Source organism: Epinephelus fuscoguttatus, linkage group LG22 (assembly GCF_011397635.1).
Source record: "Epinephelus fuscoguttatus linkage group LG22, E.fuscoguttatus.final_Chr_v1".
NCBI classification, from domain to species: domain Eukaryota; kingdom Metazoa; phylum Chordata; class Actinopteri; order Perciformes; family Serranidae; genus Epinephelus; species Epinephelus fuscoguttatus.
In genome coordinates this window covers 18,549,356-18,566,972 of record NC_064773.1, presented here as the reverse complement: position 1 = coordinate 18,566,972, position 17,617 = coordinate 18,549,356, and the positions used below count along the sequence as shown (strand labels likewise).

General features: G+C 42.3%; 1 protein-coding gene across 2 annotated transcripts in view; it reads right to left on the bottom strand.

Moving 5' to 3' along the window:
* LOC125882566 (synapsin-3-like) overlaps positions 1-17,617 on the bottom strand; it is a 187,155-nt gene that overhangs the window by 96,553 nt on the left and 72,985 nt on the right. For both annotated transcript variants that reach the window (XM_049566343.1, XM_049566344.1), the window contains exon 4: positions 14,947-15,038. In XM_049566343.1, the coding sequence (XP_049422300.1) occupies positions 14,947-15,038 (92 nt within the window). The remainder of the gene's footprint in view (positions 1-14,946; positions 15,039-17,617) is intronic.

The window sequence follows — 17,617 nt, the reverse complement described above, 5'->3', positions numbered from 1 at the left end:
TTGCTTATGTTAGACAGCACGGACAGGACTGGAAGGACGACTGAGGAGTGATCTGGTCTCGGCGACAGAGCGACTACAGCTGTTCCTCCCTGCTGCTGCACTCAGCCACAGTGGCAGCAGACCAAAGGCTCTGCTATTTATACTGGATGGAGCTGTTTATTGAGGCTCCAGACCCAAACCAGACTCAACAGTTCATGTGAAACACAAGTTCCTGATAAATACATTGGCCGATTTGTGTAACGTGCTGTTTCTAGCAAACACCCCAAGTCAGAAGAGAACAACATTGTGGTTAGGAGGGTGCATGGGAAGTTTAACTCTGCATGAGCTGAGACATCGACTTTAAGTAATAACCTTGAAGACTTTCATTTATATAAATGTCCGTTAAGTCATAAATGAGGTGTCAATGGCGATTGAGCTTCTGGCCCACTGAAGTATTGCAATATTTATATATTTGCAGTATTATGAACTGGGCAGTGCCGGTTCTAGACTCTGGAGGCCCCTGGCAAAGAAGCCTATTGAGGTGCCAATGGTTGTGGTGACGGTTACACTGAACGTTGTATGTAGGACGGTTACATGTAGTTAGCTGGCGGTCATAACTAAGGGTATCCAGCTTTCATACGGTAGCTAGAAGGGGCCCCACTTAAAAGGTTTTCACTTAAGTGGTAGAACGGTGCCTTTTTGGCAAGTTTAAGGGGGTTTACTTGTCACAGCAAATTATGCCAATGTGCATGGCCGTCTGGGGCCCCTTCTCCTAAATTGTTTTTAGGGGGGACCCAAACATTTGCTTGGTTTGCCTCTCCTGATGGTGGACCCCTGGAACCGGGTGTCAAAGGACTGACATTTGATGAAAGAATATGGTGTGAAGTTACTGCTAAAACGCAAACCAAACATTTCCTTCTGCTGCAGCTTTACATTAAAAGCATTTAACAGGTGAAACATGTTTTTCAGTGAGTTCAGCACTTCCAGCGATCATTCATCAAAAATGTGTCTACAAAACAAGTTAACTGTCATTTTCAGCATTTGTTGACAGCAGATTAGTACTCTGAAATATTGCAGGGAGGAACAGAACAGTCAAGAGCAGCCACAGTGAGCTGTTAAATGAAGAGCTGCAGGTGACAGGATGCACACCTCCAACTTCACACGGCAACCAACTTCTTTCACTGTGCCCTGCTAACCACAGACTCATGCCAAATACAGCATAAAATCAGATCCCTGCTTCTCATAGAATGATGGAAAAAGACAATTATTGCCTGACTTTGTTATCAAAACAACAAGAGATGGTTTTACTGCCCACAGAACTCTGTGACCTGTAGTATTAAACACATTTGCTTTTACCACCAGCAACTCCAGGTGTCATCAAATCAACCAGGACTGATATCTTTGAGATTTTGCCATTTTAGAAATACACAATATCAATCTAAAACAAAATGTACTGCTGCATCCAAGAGGAGCAATCCACCTTCCAATCAGAAAACTAATCAATCCTGATCAGCTGGGTTGAATGTACTTGTGGATACAAGTCAGTCCATTTCATTTTTGATTAAACTTCCAATTATTTTTTAAATTAATTCATTCATTGTTCTATAAAATGACAGAAAATAGTAGAAAATGCCCATCAGAACTTCCAAGAGTCCAAGGTGACATCTTTGGATTGTCTATTTTGTGCAGATGTACTTTGGTTCAGACAACCTTTCATCTCTTTTTATCTAATATGTTCCATTCACTACTGTTAGACAGCACAGGAAAACTGTTTTCTCTAAGTGATGCTAAGCGCACGCATGCATAAAACCATACAGACTACACCTTTGTGCTTCCTCATTACCGCAGAAAGGCCAGATGCAGAAGACATTCAGCTCGGTGGGATGGCTTTCACCAGGCTACGGTTAATGGAGCCCGTGCCCTATAGCAGCAGAGCATTACTGAGGTTTGTCACCCATTAACTTTGTTTTTCTGTCTCTTCGCTCGGACTCGTTCTGCCGAATCAGGGCTCCCTGTGGGTCGTGGATTACACTAAAGCGGCACATTTATGCTTTACGATCCGAATCACTTGGGCCCCACAGTCATCACTTCTCGGGCGATATGCTAATGCGCCCTTTGAATGGGTTATCGGTGGTGCAATAAAGGCTAATAACAGGCACTGATAGGGGGATAGCAGGGTTATAGATTAGGACATGAGGAGGGAATGGATCCACATGGAATCATGAGCCAACTCATAACGCTTCAATAGTACACTGAGCAAGATAGGGATGTGCTGCAAAAAATATCCATCTTAACAAGTGATTCTTGAAGTCAAGTCAAATAAACCTGTGAAAAGGGTAACATCATAGAAATGAAACTTCTTAAGAACAGGTTGACGCAAGTGTCTGAAAAGGAAACTGGACCCTATTTTCCCATGTTTTTCGTGTCTTAGTGACTGATGGGAACAACATTTTTTAAAAGACGTGAAACTGGCTGCAGTGTAATCTTCAGGGCAATAGTGCATTGTTAATATACACCCGCTACAAGTACTTGTTTTTGCCACTGACAGGCTCAAGTTATTTTAAGTGTCTGACATCAAAGTTGAAAAGATCGCTAGAGAGAAATAAAATGGTTTCTTCTTCATGTTGCCTTGGTTTTGCTTTTCATTTTATTTTGTGTTGAGTATGCTGACAGACAGATGGCTAGCTGCATTAACATGCATAGTGGCCACTGCCCACCCATAGTGGCCACTGCCCACCCTTCGGTCAGTTAACCAGTGGCATGGCACCACGCCACTGGTTAGCTGACGTTAGGCTTAGCCACGCTGCACTGTGCGCCATCCAGGTCAGGTGGGAGCTAGATAGTGGTGCTGCTTGTTGGTCAATTACCACCGGTAATGCCATCCTGTTGCTGTTGTAACATGGTGGCCACCCTCAGATTATCCCGCAGTTCATCCCATTGAGTAAGAGGCTTCATTTTGAGCCTTATAACCCCCCCTTGAGCACTGTTTACTATGTTAGCACCACTAATACCCTTTTTCCATTGTCACTCTTGGCCGCACCAAGTAAAGCCCTGCTCTGCCCATTTGTGTTTCCATTGTCAGTTTAGACATGCTGTGCCACGCCAAGCCGTGCCAGAGATGGACCTTCTCAGGAATAGGTCCAAAAGCAAGGCCGTCCTCAAGTGACCTATTCACTACCGCTGCCAACCCCCAATGGGCACTCTGCTTTGAAACATCATCACTTAAGACAGGTCATCATCAGTTTAAGACACACCTTCAAGAAGGTAGCCCTGTTGTAATAGAAATGGAAATCCTTGCTATGCTGCCCAAACCAAACCAAACCAAGCCAAGCCAGCCCATGACTGTCAAAAAGGGGTACAACTGTGCTAACACTGCTAACAGAACCAACAGTGATAAGAGGCAACACTGCTCAAGGAGGGTTTTACAGCTCAAAATTTAACCACTTATTCCTGGGAGGAGACTGGAGAGTGGGCACAATGTTTCCACAGTAATGCTGTTGGGTAGGGACGTCAATACTAGCGGTAATCGCTGAATGAGTAATGCCTCTAGCTAGCTCCCACCAGGTCTGGCTGGTGCGCAGTACAGTAAACTCAAGAGTAGCAAAATTAACCTATAAAACAGACATGCATAACCTGTCAAAAATATTACCAGCAGTTAAGCACTTACTGATCAACTGCTGACATCCCTAGCACATAATGAAGAGTGATAGGGAAAGGCAGGTAATGCTCAAAGCACCAACCTCTCTCTCTGCTCTTATCTGTCCGGTTATAATAACACTGCAAGCCTAACGGTTGTACAAGACCATTATAAAATATAATGTACAGGAATGCCAACAGGATGTTTTCATCAGCATTGCTAGAGCAGAAAACTATTCAAACCCAGGACAATATGCTGCCATTTTGTTCTCCAGATATATTTATCAGACAGAATCTCTGACCTTCTAATTGGCTCCACAGGGATGTCTAAATTGCGGGGAACATTTGTCTTTATACTGTACCAGCCCTGTGCCTTATCTTCCTCTCATCAGTCTGTCTCTCAACGATAAGGATAATCGGGGTAGAACTTGGCGGGAATGCCACAAATGTCAAACAGTACATACTGAGGATCAGCACAACACTTGCACACAATGGTGCATTGTGCCAAACTGGCTCTCCGTCATCAGAGGGAAATGCACCTTAGAGAGGAAAATCTGTGCTTTCCAGTTACGAGGAGAGACGCTATGGTGGAAAAACCCCTTCTACATAGTGTCACTAAAATAATATGTGGGATTATTCCAAAAATAACTCATTTTAGGATGTAAAAAACAAAAGTTCAGCATTTTGGGAAATAAGCTTTTTGTAGACTCTCAGAACTCACTGAAAGAAAGCAAACAAATGTATTTCCCAAAGTGTTTCTACAGTAAAAGCTCTTTTAAAGATGACAGTTTATAAAGTACTCCAGTAAACTGGACTTTAGTGAATCTAATTTTATCTCAATAGAGCTCTCGCTCACTGTGGCAACTTTACTTTTGTCTTTCAGGCCAAAATCCAAAGCAATTAAATTGATCATCTACACATGAGAAGGACTGCCTTTTGGCAGCAGTGTAGCAGAGCGCTCTTACTTGTATGTAAGAAAAAGTTTAGTCCTGTCAAACATTAAACAAAGACACTACCTTTGGGGTTTACCCTAATACTTACATTGGCGCTCCGCTAACGAAAACTTTGTATGTTTTTGTCAAATGATAAACATCATCAATCAGAAATGACTGGAGAGTTCCCAAACCTCCCCTCTGTACACTTAATTCAATTTAGTGAAAATCAACATTTTTGTTTATTTTAATTGGCGGATCGAGATCCACTTGGCTGACAGTGGGGAACAAATTGAAATGTCTGACCGAGGTTTGATCAAAGGTGAACTGAGTGAGTTTTGGAAAAGCACTCTTCAACTGAAAAAGGGAAACTGTCCTCCCTCAAAGAACACCACCATCGGTTGTTTAAGCAGCTTATCGTGACCGATATTAACTTTTATTGTAGGTGGCAGTGACCTTTTGTGGCCTTAGTAAGGTCGTGGCTATGGTAACCCTAGATTTGCAAAACTCTTACAAGCCACTTCAAAATATTTCTCTCGCTGTTGTATGGTGTGACAACGCCGTGGTTAAGATCTGGTTAGGTTTCGAACCAAAAGGCCCTTGGTTATAGTAGAGAGAGATAATGGTTTGGGTTAAAATGATCACTTGAAACAGGGAACATGAAAACTTGTGTTGTCCTGAATCTGTAGTTACCATGTAGGCATGACTGTGTAGTAATTATGACAGGAGCAAAGCAGAAAGTAAGGTGATGTCGTATAAAGAGTGATAAAGTCCACTTACTAAGGCTGGGTATTGTTTAAAAAATTACAATACCTGTACCAATACCCTTATGGTGATACCAATAGAGTACTCCTTCAATAGCCATAATGTGAATGGAGTGGCATCTTGGCAAACTAAGCTGCCAATTATGTAAAAAAAAAAAAAAAAAAAACTGAGCTGAACATCCCTACCCCACAGACTGTACAGGTTGTAGCTGCTGTTGCAGGAGTGCGAGCTCTGTGCTGGGGACAGTTGTGAGAGTCCGCCTGACCACACACATTGTCAGGATCGACTGTTAGCATCATCTGGCTTACATTACCTACCGGTTATTAGCTTGTTCAACAACAGATTTGAGCTATTTTGGTGTAAATGTGAAATTTGATGGGACCATTTAATTTATTGGTGTAGGATGTTTGCCACTGCTGCTCTGTTAGCTCGTGCTAATCACTCAGATGGTAATGGTATATACATAACACCGCTTTCAAGAATTCCTTTTCTTTTTAAAGATTATTATGTTTTACTCAATAAAATGTTTGGCCGTTCTTTGATTGTGTTTTTATCTAGAACTGTACACATAGAAAGTCCAAAGGACCCTATGAACTCTTCATCTCCTGTGTCAAACTCTTCATCCTCTATGTGTACAGTAACTCCCTGTAGCCTAGCATCATGCTGTGGTCCCCTGGCCTGGATCTAGGACTCCCTGTGGTTGTGGCTGTGGCTCCAGGCCCAATGGCTCCAGAGAGAGCTGGCAGTGGCTAAGATCCTGGGCGGTGGCCCGGTCAGGGCTGCCAAAGCTCTGGATCGCCTCCAGCTGCAATCGCGCTCCAGGGTTCATCTCCACACCAGACTGAACACAGCGCAGGACACGTAGAAAAACAAAGGACACACGCCAACAACTAAAACACCTCTAAAATCCAAACGGGAGAGCGTGTTGCTTAGCCATATCTACTAATAAAACAATTAGAGAATGTTTAGTTGTTTAACAGTGACTGTGTCGGGGATTTGTGGAAGAGTCCCTTGGGAGGCAGATGGAATGAGGAAAGGAGCTGCAAGAGCGATAGAGCACCAAATGACCTCTGGCAGAAGGGGAAATGAGTGTTGTTAGGAGTTTGAGTGAATTAGCGGGGCCATTTGTATTCATGGCTATATTACAAAAGCAGGGATGGTGGAGTGGGTCCCTGTATGCTTTCATTACAGTCACAGCGCTCCTAAAGGAAACCACCCTCAGGCCTCTTAAAGCCATGTCTGAACTCAGCGGCGTGTCTGTGAGTAGGATTTATTTGCTTGGTAACAAGATGAACCTGTCTGAGGTATTAGGTGTTGAGGCCGCTCCCGGCAGACAGTTCCTTCGCTGATTAAAATGGGCTTTCACATGGGTCAAGGGAAGGGGGGGTTAAGTCTTGTTATTGTGTGTGTGTGTGTGTATGAATGATCTCTGTGTGGTCTAAGCAGTAAATCGTCACCTGAGGTAACCAAAGGAGGACAGTCTTGTTATATGTTCTCGGATAGGAAAGCAAAGAAACAAGGCCCCATCTAACTGAAACCGGTAGCTTTCAGGATGGAAAATGAAATAGAAGGAGGGAAAAAAGAGAAATCAGACAGGGATCTGCTAATGTAATCTGGCTGAATCCCTCTCTCCACCTGTGGGGTAGAGAACAGCAAGGAATGTGACACGGCCAAGGCAAAGGCTGGGAAGCACACACGTAATTCAATGTATTGTTGCAGCCAGTGACTGTATAAAGACGGACGACCTGTTTCCACTCCCTCCCACTGTACAAAAACGAAGCTAAAATATCCCGGATATGGCTACAGGCATCTTGCCCTGGTGACGTAATTTGAGGCCAAAGTCTGTCCGTTAGCAATGCCCACTTTGTCGACCAATCGCAAGCAGCACCATTGATCGCAAGCACACCGACTGATACACAGCTGTCAATCATGACGTGAAACCCCCTTTTTATAGCATCAAATAACGAATTAAAACTAAATTCATCTGAAAAATGAACACTTGAGCATACATCAGCATAATAAGAGCGACCTTAAATGACAGAAACCATCTTTGAATTTTTAGTTTGCCCCATCTGCAAACATAAAGGGGTGGGGCTTATGACCTTTACTGCAGCCAGCCACCAGGGGGCGAATGAGATGTTTTAGCTTCGCAGTCAATGGTTAAAACAAATTTAAATCAAGTCAGCTGCCAGCAGCAGTGGCCGCAGATTCCGTGTCAGCTGAAGATGACATCAGTGGGAAGGACGTCCCCCAAAAAATGCCCTTCTTCCAACTAGATATTAGCTAACATGAAAATGGCAGTTCAGTCTTGTTACCAGGCCACATGCAAACCAACTGGTGTATGTCACTGTGAATCTATAGTCCTTCCCCTTTCGAGGAAAATGAGCCATTATACTGCTAAAAGTGATTTCAGAAATACATATTTTTGATATAGGGGTGAACTGTCCATTTAAGAAGAAGCCAACCCAGGAAAAAAGGTTAAATATAACATATCACTTGTGTGAATCATATTCTTGTTTATCTTTGTAGACTGTTGGCTCTGAAGTGTACATCTTTAGTCCTATTTGAAATATGTCTACTGATTACTGTGCATTAAGTGATTGCTCTTTAATAGCATCACAGGTCTAAAGGTAAAGATCCAGTCATTTAAACTAGCTTTGAATGTAATTACATAAACCTTTGGCCGCCTTACCAAAGTGTAAAGAAGTGTATCTGTAATTGTAACCCCTGTGTTACATAAACAAGAATTAATTTTGAACCTAGGCTGTCAGGATGTAGAAATGAGAGACGAGGTATGAAAAAAGGTTTCATGGTGTGTGCTGGAGATGTGTTTAAACACTAGATGTTAAAGTTAATGACAGGATTAAGAGGGGTCAATGATGCAAATGTGCCAAAATATACATATGCTACTTTCCACACAAAAATATGTGTTAAGAGAGTCTGGTCTCACTCCGAAGTCATCGAAATCCAGTGCTTGGGCAGTGACTTGTGGCGTCAGAAACCAAGGAAAAAAAGGCGTCCTTTAATGTCAGCATGATGCGCAGCTAGTTGCCGTTAAAGTTTAACGATGCCCAGCAGCATTGGGGGGGAAACACTGTGGGACAAGGACGAAAGTTAAGGTGGCAAAAGTCCGACTGGGGTGGGCGGGAGGGGTGGTGGATGGGTCCAGCAATGACAGACTTTCACCCAAGAGAGTGGTGTTTGTTTCCCATAAGATTCTAAAGCTAAACCCTGTTATTTTTTTCCTAAACCTAACCACCTGCATTTGTTGTTGAAGGAAAAAAATAAGTAAATTCATGGTGTTGTACTGACATAGTGCGTTTATTTTGAAAGAGACTGTACAGTATGTAAACGTTAAATTTCCTGTAAAGACGGGAAGTGTATTTTGAAACAAGACAATGCTTGCAACAGGCAGAACATGACATGGCGTCCCAGAACATCAACAACCAACGCACCCAGGGTACCTTTCACATCATATGTGGAAAGTCCATGACCAAACATCAATATGTGACAAGGTCCGAGTGAGAATGTGTTGGTTCAGAAAGTCAGAATGTGTGTACTCCTGTTCCCCTGGAGAGAGCTCAGTCTGAAATAGTAAACATGGGACTATGACCTTGACCTTTAGTTACCAAAATCTAATCACTTCATCCTTGAGTCCAAGTGGACGTTTGTGCCAAATTTGAAGAAATTCCCTCAAGGTGTTCTGAGAAATTAGGTTCACGAGAATGAGACGGACCAGGTTGTTTAACCACCAAAATGTGCCAAATTTAAAGAAATCCCCTCAAAGTGTTCGTGAGATATCCCATTCACAGGAATGGGACATATTGACATGTGGATGGAGGACAACTTGAAAACATAACGTGCTGTCCCCGGCATAGAGACATAAACAAATGGTGAGAATGATTGACATTAATACAACAGAACCCTACATATGCATGCCTTTATAAACCAGATAAAAAGAAAGCGAGTACATAAAGGATGACTGGCTTTGTGCACACACAGCATTTTAATAGTGACCCTGTTTGAAGTTGTATGCATCTGGGCTATTTTTACTTTTCATATTACTCCAATACTTTCCTCACACATGTGCCATGATCAGCTGAGGACCCAAAACAACTACAGTAAATAAAAAGATGCAATAAAAGCCTGACTGCTGATTCCTGGTTCCAGGGCATGAAATAAAACGTGGAGCTCACATGCAATTTTGCTGCCACTACTGTATGAGCAACGTGCAACGTGGCACGCACAGCCTACGGTACAGCAGAGTGACACGCCACAAGGTACAGTAGTTATGGCGTGTTGTTCCCTGCTGCACTGCTGTAGTCAGCCCTTTGGCTTCTCCGCTCGTGGCTGCCAAAACCTCTAGTGAGCTGCTCAGCTCCAAGTGGGAACACTGGTCTGGCTGAAAGACGGATCGCAGCAGCCAGAGTATGATAAGCCACAGAGCAATGTCTCTCTCCTCCACGATCCTGCCAGAACTCCCAGTGTGGTTAATAAAGCCGTTGATTAATTAGCTGTGATTATCTGGGACTGGGTGCATTAATGGCTGGTGATTGAGGAGTTTATTGAGCTTGTTTTAGCACTCACTGGAAGTAGTTTTGAACTTCAGCTAGATGTCTAAAATGTGGATGTAAAGCAAATATAAGGTGGACATTTCTGTCATGTAACAGTTAACTTTCAGGACAACACACTTCAGAATTCACTAAAAAACATTTATTGCTCTTAGCGGGCCTAATTAACACTAACTGCTGACGTTACTGCACCTGTGAGGACACTGATACCTACACTGACAGAATTACAATGAAACAAGCTTAATTCAAGCTGAGCAGGAGCTTGCTTTCTTAAAGGGACAGCTCACCCCAAAATCAAACATACATGTTTTTTTGCCTCTTACCTGTAGTGCTGTTTATCATGCTACATCGTTTTGGTGTGAGCTGTCGAGTGTTGGAGATCTCAGTTGTAGAGATGCCTGCCTTGTGGTGGTAAAAACCAGAAATCATGTCCTGGTTACTCAAGATAATCCACAGACCTTGTTGTGAGCAGTTTCATGTAGGTGCTGTTTTCATTCTATCAAACTACACCCACCAACCATCTTATCGTGCAGGAGGAAGGGCGCATCTACTCATGGACAAGAGGCTCGTGCTTGTGACAGCGCTAAATGTAAATATTAATGGCGTCCTCCTCGGCTGAGCTGTAACGTTAGCTAGCTAAGTGGTGCTAGGTGAGCAAGCAGTAGATGCACGCTTCGTTCTGCACAATGATTTGGTTGGCAGGTGTAGGTGGTTTGCCTTTATTGGATAGGACAGTGTAATCCATATGAAATATAAGGCTACTAAACCCATTATGTTGTTTAGAGATGTAGTTGCATGTCGCCTCCAGTAGGGAGCGCAAGCCACTGGGTAACTGAAGTGATAGAGTGTTACGTATGACTCCAACCTGCACGAGATCACTTCCTGAATAATGTCCTGAAAACGTCTTGTATACATGCTACAGGCAGACAGAGCAAGTTCTCATATAAATGCCACAAAATAATTTAAAACTTTGATTATTCAGTCATACTAGTGCTGACAAGTTGCTCTTCTATCAGATTGTGAGCTGTGATCATGAAGGAGTTAACTTCTGTCGAGTTATTAATATCTTGAAAAACTCCAGTTGGTTTTTTGTGAACTACCAGATTTACAGACAAACCTAGTGATGACGAGCCCAGCCCAGGACAGTGTGGCCTACCATAAGACCTGCTCACAGAGGACATTGGATTCGCTTGACTCATTCACTCTGAATCCGGATAAGAACACACACACTATTAACTCTACACGGGTAACACACTTCAGGACAGCAAGAACTAAACATTTGAAACTCTTGAAGTTCTTACATTGAAGGAGCATCAACGCGATGGGACTCATCCTTTCATTTTTGTTCATTATTTTGAAAGAGCTCTATTTTGTTATGTTTTATACAGACCACATTGCTGTGAATGTTTGTTACTGAGAAGCATTAAAAGTTGTCAACTGTTGAATGCAATACCAACTGCAATTTCGAGAGTCATTTAAGATATATAGCTCCTATCGGACATAGGTAGATGTCAGCATCTCCACTACTCCACCCACTTAGGACTAGAGGCGCTACAACAGGATGAGCGTGAAGGGGGAAGAGGGGACGACATGCAGCAAAACCAACGGCTGCTGTAGCAAGAACGCAGCCTTTGTACATGGGGCGCCCTCTCTACCAGGTGAGCTACTGGGCGCCCCTGGCAGGTGTAGGTTGGTAGACAAAAAATAGTTTCTACGTGAAACTGCTCCCAACAAGGTCCGTGGATTATCTTAAGTAACTGGATCATGATTTCTAGAAAGAAACATGGCTGTTGAGTTCTTTGAATGTATTTTTTTGGTGCTTTTGACACCACAACCTGAGTGCCATATAGTTCCATTATATTCAAGAGAAGGCAGACATCTCTATGGCCGATACCGCCAACATTCGGCAACTCACACCAAAACAGTCTAGAGTGATAATTGGCACTACAGGTAAGAGGAACAATATGTTTTGTTGATTTTGGCATGAACTGTCCCCTTTGAGCAACCATGTAAGATCCCTTGTCGCTGTTCCCTTATCTTTAACCATACAGCAGATTCAGATTTTTGTAACGCACAAGTGAGAAGAAATCTCACTGCACAAACAACCACTGAAACCACAGAACTGTGAGAAAGTGTGCTGCTGCATGGAGCCAGCAGAGGAGATGTGATCAGAGAGCATGCCTGTGGACAGAGGGCAGAAGTCAGAGCTCTGAGAACAGCCAGAGGACACGTGGAGAAGCAGGAACCGGCTTTAAATATACAGTACTGTGTGAACGTGTGGGTGTGCATGTGAGCAGCGCTCCCGTGATCACACACATGGAAAAATGCAATCAGACAGAGCGCATTTAGTTTGTGCTCGGGTCTTGTTTCTATTACAGCATTCTTGTGGCTGAGAATGAAAAACACTGCTGTCAGAGAAATAATTAGCTTTCACTGGCTTTAATCTATAACAAGGACAGATTTTAATCCCTTCACACTAGGGAGTATTTATCCAGAGAAACTTTCAGTGTCTCATTCAATGAGCTTCTCAAATCGCCAGTCTAACCACAAAGCTTTATTAGTCACCAACCAATCAGACTGCTAGCTAGAAACAACCGTTTTACGATTTGTAGGCAAGTTCAGAGTCACAAGCGACAAGCTAAACTGCAACAGTTTGGCAGTGAATGTCAGTGTTTGTGAACAAGGCAGCAGCCAGTACATCTGCAGCCAATTCGGCTTCTCTATCATTACAGCAATATCACCACAAAAATACTCGACCCAAACAATAACCTCTGTGTCCGCTCTGACAACAGGTTGCATTGTAACATCAGCCGTATTACAGCTCCTGCTCTGTGATTACTCGCGCTTGATTTCACACTGCGCTGCACGGTGAGGCCGTTTCCGGGACAAATGCCACTTTCAACACCGATAAAGAAATTATTTTGCAAAAGCTATGTAGAGTTGAGGCCAAAACACAGATTAGCTGATTATTGCACAAGAAGGCTGGAATGAGGGCTGGTGGGCTGACACTGGATGGCATGCACTCTGTTAGCTGATGTAATGGACCAATCAGAGTGCAGAAGCATGGAGAGTAAGAAGCAGGGGACTGCTGGGAGTTTGCAGATATATAGTGTGTATAATCGTTCTTATAGCAGTGACCTCTGATGCCATGCTGGGTGAGGAAGACAAAGGCATAACATAACAACAAGACTATTATTCTCCAAGCTAATTGACTAGACACTAATGACTTCCATAAAACGATGCAGATAATTAACCCTTTAATGCACTAGTACAGCTGGGCAGGTTGCGTACAGACAGGTTTTAGAGCATTTTTGCTGGAAACAGCTGATGAGAGCTTTTAGAGAGAACCAAAAAAGTAAATTTGCAGGCTGGACGACCAGAAAAAGGAGATAAAAGACCCTGAAACAGAGCTGAGAGAGAACTGTAGCCAGTTAATTACTCCGACTTTTTCACTATGAGCAGCCCCTTTAATATTACATGCAGTCATGAGACCCATTGTTAAAACAAAAACATTGGTCATAGCCTTTTTAAAGCTGTGTTGTACATTTGTTTTGTTAACAGAAATCATTTTCACCTAACCTACACTCATAATGTAGGTTAAGCATGAAGTCATCTTTTCCATCCGGATCAGCTGATCATCAGTGATCTCCTTGAGTGCCAACTTCACAAAACAGAGCAGTCTATTCAAATACCCAGCTTCACATGTCACATGCTACAGGAGCTGCTTACAAGATGAAGTTCTATTTTTCTTTTTTTTTTTTATATCAGATGCATCCAAACAACCGAAATGCCTAAAAATAAAAAAATGACTTGTGTTTTCCATTTGAGTGAGACAACTTATTCTTTGTTGTGGTTATTGGCATCAAGTCAGACCAGAATAAATTACTGGCACAGTATGTGTCTGCAAACCATGAATGCATTACATCGGTACATTTCATACATGTCATATCAATGTTTCTAAAGTGATGTAGTATATAAGTTGACTTTATCATCGGACGGTTAAGAGGCGAGACACCTGCCAAGCTGCAGAACACTTTCCAAGACCCATACACTGCAAAACCAGTTGTTTGTTAGTAAGTCATTGCTGTGTTTCCAGCAGCTTTTTAGGCAACAAACATAGGTGTTTTTTAGCTACCCTTTGCTGTGTTTCCTCTGGGGATAGTGCCCCAAAAAGCATTTATTTTTACCAGGACATTGCTGCATTTACAGCCATGATTGTGCAAATACAAGCTGGAATTTTAAGCCAAAGCATGACCTTTGCCTTAACCATAACCAAGTGATTTTTTTGCCTCAACCTGACCACATGTTAATCAATCAATCAATCACTCAATTTTATTTATAAAGCCCAATATCACAAATCACAGTTTGCAGTTTTAACCACAGTGTTGTTGAAATGTAAAGAACTATTTCACCGTATCCGTTACATAATTATGTATAAATGTTACAAATCTGAGGTTTGCGGAAACCTACAATATCAACATTTTTCCGGACAATTGGGTTGGTAAAGTACAAGCCATTGGCACCACTGTCAGCCGCACAACAGCAGTAATGAAGGATTCAAAAACAATCTGATTTCTACACGGTGATCAGACGTATATGTGCACAGACTAGTTTAAGTTGCTTCCTAGTTACCACAAGAGCTAGAATTGCTACCAGTGACCTAATGGGAATTACTGATACTGTCATAGTGCTGATGAGATTGCTAAACCAAAACTCCTGGTAAAATGTATTTTAAACTATGAAGTAGAGCTAAAACAATGCTCAAAAGCACATAAACACTGATGAGGTGACAAGTTTTACTAGTTTATAAACATGGTCACACAACTTTTCCCACCTGGGTTGAAACAGGGTAAGATGTTTTTCTTTTTTGTTTTCCCATGGCGTAATCACATTACAGCCTTGATTTCTCTGAGTGCAAGCAATGTTATATATACACAGTTATGCACAATGCCACCGAGAGAAAAGAACAGGAGCCTTTGTGCAGGCTCACTGAGGCAGATTACAGATTGCGTGGGCAAATGTGTCACAGGACTCGAGCTCTCTTTAGTCCTCGAGCATCTTACCTGACCACTCTGGTGCCACCTTTGTTGACCTGCATGTCCACCATACATCCCGAGGTGACGTAGGAGGCAAGGTTGATCTCTGAGAACTCCGCCTGAGGGACACAAAGAAAAAAGATTATATGGCACATCCCACAACAACATACTGTATAAGGTCAAGTTCGTCTACAGTAATTGACCCTGACTCAGTACTCTGATGCACAAAAGGTCTTCCTGACAGGGATGTATTCATTTTAAAAAGTGAAAGTAAAAGTGTTCTCTTGCATCCTCTGTAACTTGACATCTCGTATAGAGAAGAAGAAAAGTACCTCTGACCGCCAAGACGGTACAGACAAGAGATTCTTTCAGGTTGACTTCATTTTACATTTCTGCATTTGCACAGCAGAGAGAAAAAGACAAGAGTCAGAGAGCTGGTGAGAGGAGGCAAATTGAGTTATCCCCGGTCTGTGGCCTCCCGGACAGTGAGAGCCTTGTGAAAGGCCGTAGCCCGGCTACCTAATGACTCAGTCAAACTCCCAGAAATACAAGAAAGGAGGGGCAACAGTGGACTTCTGGGAATGGACTTTCTAGATGGACAAGGACCAGATAGGAGCAATTTAATTGTCCTGCAAATGATCGTCACTAAAGTCCGAAAAAACCTACTGATGTTGATGCTCCTGACCAAATTAAGCATTCCTGAAATGAACATTTTTTCTGTCACAATAATGATGGTGGTTTGACTAAAGGTTTCTTACTCAATGGTGAATATTTTTTTTTTTTTTTTTTTTTTAAAAACACCAAATGTACAACACTCAGTACAGAATAGACGCTCAGTGCCTCATCACACTACTGGCATTTATAGCATAGAGTAAACATGCAGCACTCCCATGGCAAAGAGTTAAAAAAAAATATGCTTTTCTTTTTGACAAGTTGAGGTGGAGCTGTCACTGCAGCTGCCATCTTCCACACATTGTTCTTCCGTGCATGTAGGCGTTCATCTTCCTATTATGAAGACGTGATTGTATTGTTAACTGCTCTGACGGGCACTGTTACACACAATTTACATCCTTTAACTATTCATTATATATTTCGCAATGGCACAGACAGAAAATTACCTTAAACACCTTAAAAGTAACCTGAAAATTCTAATAGTTGATAAAATATCCATGGTTGATCACAAACTAATGGCATATATTAATTGCAGATTACAGCAGACCAAACACAGTGGTGATTTTTCCCTATTGGATAAAGTAAATGTCGTTTCTGTTGGAAATTTATTCCAGTTGCCTCCAGTAAAGGGGAGCAATTGTATGCTGACGATGGAGGTGTTAACCTGTGGTGTAACTAATTTAAAGATGATGAGTTACAGACTATTGTTAGGCAGAAAGATGATGTGTTTGCAGAGTTATTACACAGATTAAGGATGCATTCAGAAGGACTACCAATATAAGACAGTGACGAAGATTTGTTAAAGAGGTGTGAAACTGGTGAGACAGATTATCTCTGAGCATTTTTCCCACGAATGCTTGGCCATCAGCTCTATGCAGAGCCTACGCATGTGGCCTATGCCATGTGAGCATTTATACTTGTGCAGTTGTGTGTCTGTCTCACTCTTCTGTTACGTGCTGTTAAGTGCTGTAATGTTTAGTTAATTCAAAACACACCCACAACACACATTAAACATGGCTAACAGACACAACACACACAAACACAAGTACACAAATCAGCTTCACTATAACTCGCAGCATTCACAGACAAACACTTGTCTTTATCTGGACACATTTTCGCCACAAATACAACATGCTAATGTTATTAGCACAAGCCTCTGGCATTTTACATTCTATAAATTAGCGTAGCAGCTAGCGTACTTTTCATCTACTCATATGAAGCTAGGAACAACAGCGACATTTAGGTAGGTAGGTAACGTTACAAAATTTGGTTCCATAAGGTTCACCGACAATACAACTTAATACTAAACACGTTTTCCAAACAAATACAACATGTTAACATTATTAGTAGGGATGGGTCATGATTTTCGATTATCGAATAGTCGTTTTATTTTTGAAAAATCGATTTTTTAATGCGACTATTACTATTCACCATCTTATTCCCCCCCCTTTATTTGACATGCAATTCAGCTCCTAACCACACGAGGGCAATCTAGGATTGCTACAGCGGTGTGAGATGCTCTTCTACAAACAGGAGAAACATGCAGAGACTACTACTCCGTGAGGAATGTCCGCAGTCATTCGGGCTTTCATAGTTGAGCGTACTTCCGCGTTGTAGTTTCCTGTAAAAATGTCTGTGAAAAATCCCCGCGATGTGAAAAATACATGCCGAGCAGTCACTGGTGTGTGCGCACAGGGCTTGCGGACGTCCGCTTTGAGTCCGCGCGGACCTCCGTGGAGTCCGTTCCGCCCGAGTATGTTTGGGCCTTTAAAGATGAGGGGGGGGCGATTATTCGAAAAATTGTCGAATACTTGCCACAATTTTCAAATAGTGTTTTTGCTTGTGTTGTCCATCCCTAATTATTAGCATATGCCTGTGGCATTTTACATTGTATAAATTAGCCTGGCTACTTGCGAAGATTTCCTCTGCTCATATGAAGCCAGGAAAAATCACACACAAGACTTTAAGTGCTATTTCCCAGAGGCTTTATTGTCTTCACAATTTACTGTTTCTTATTTGTGAAATT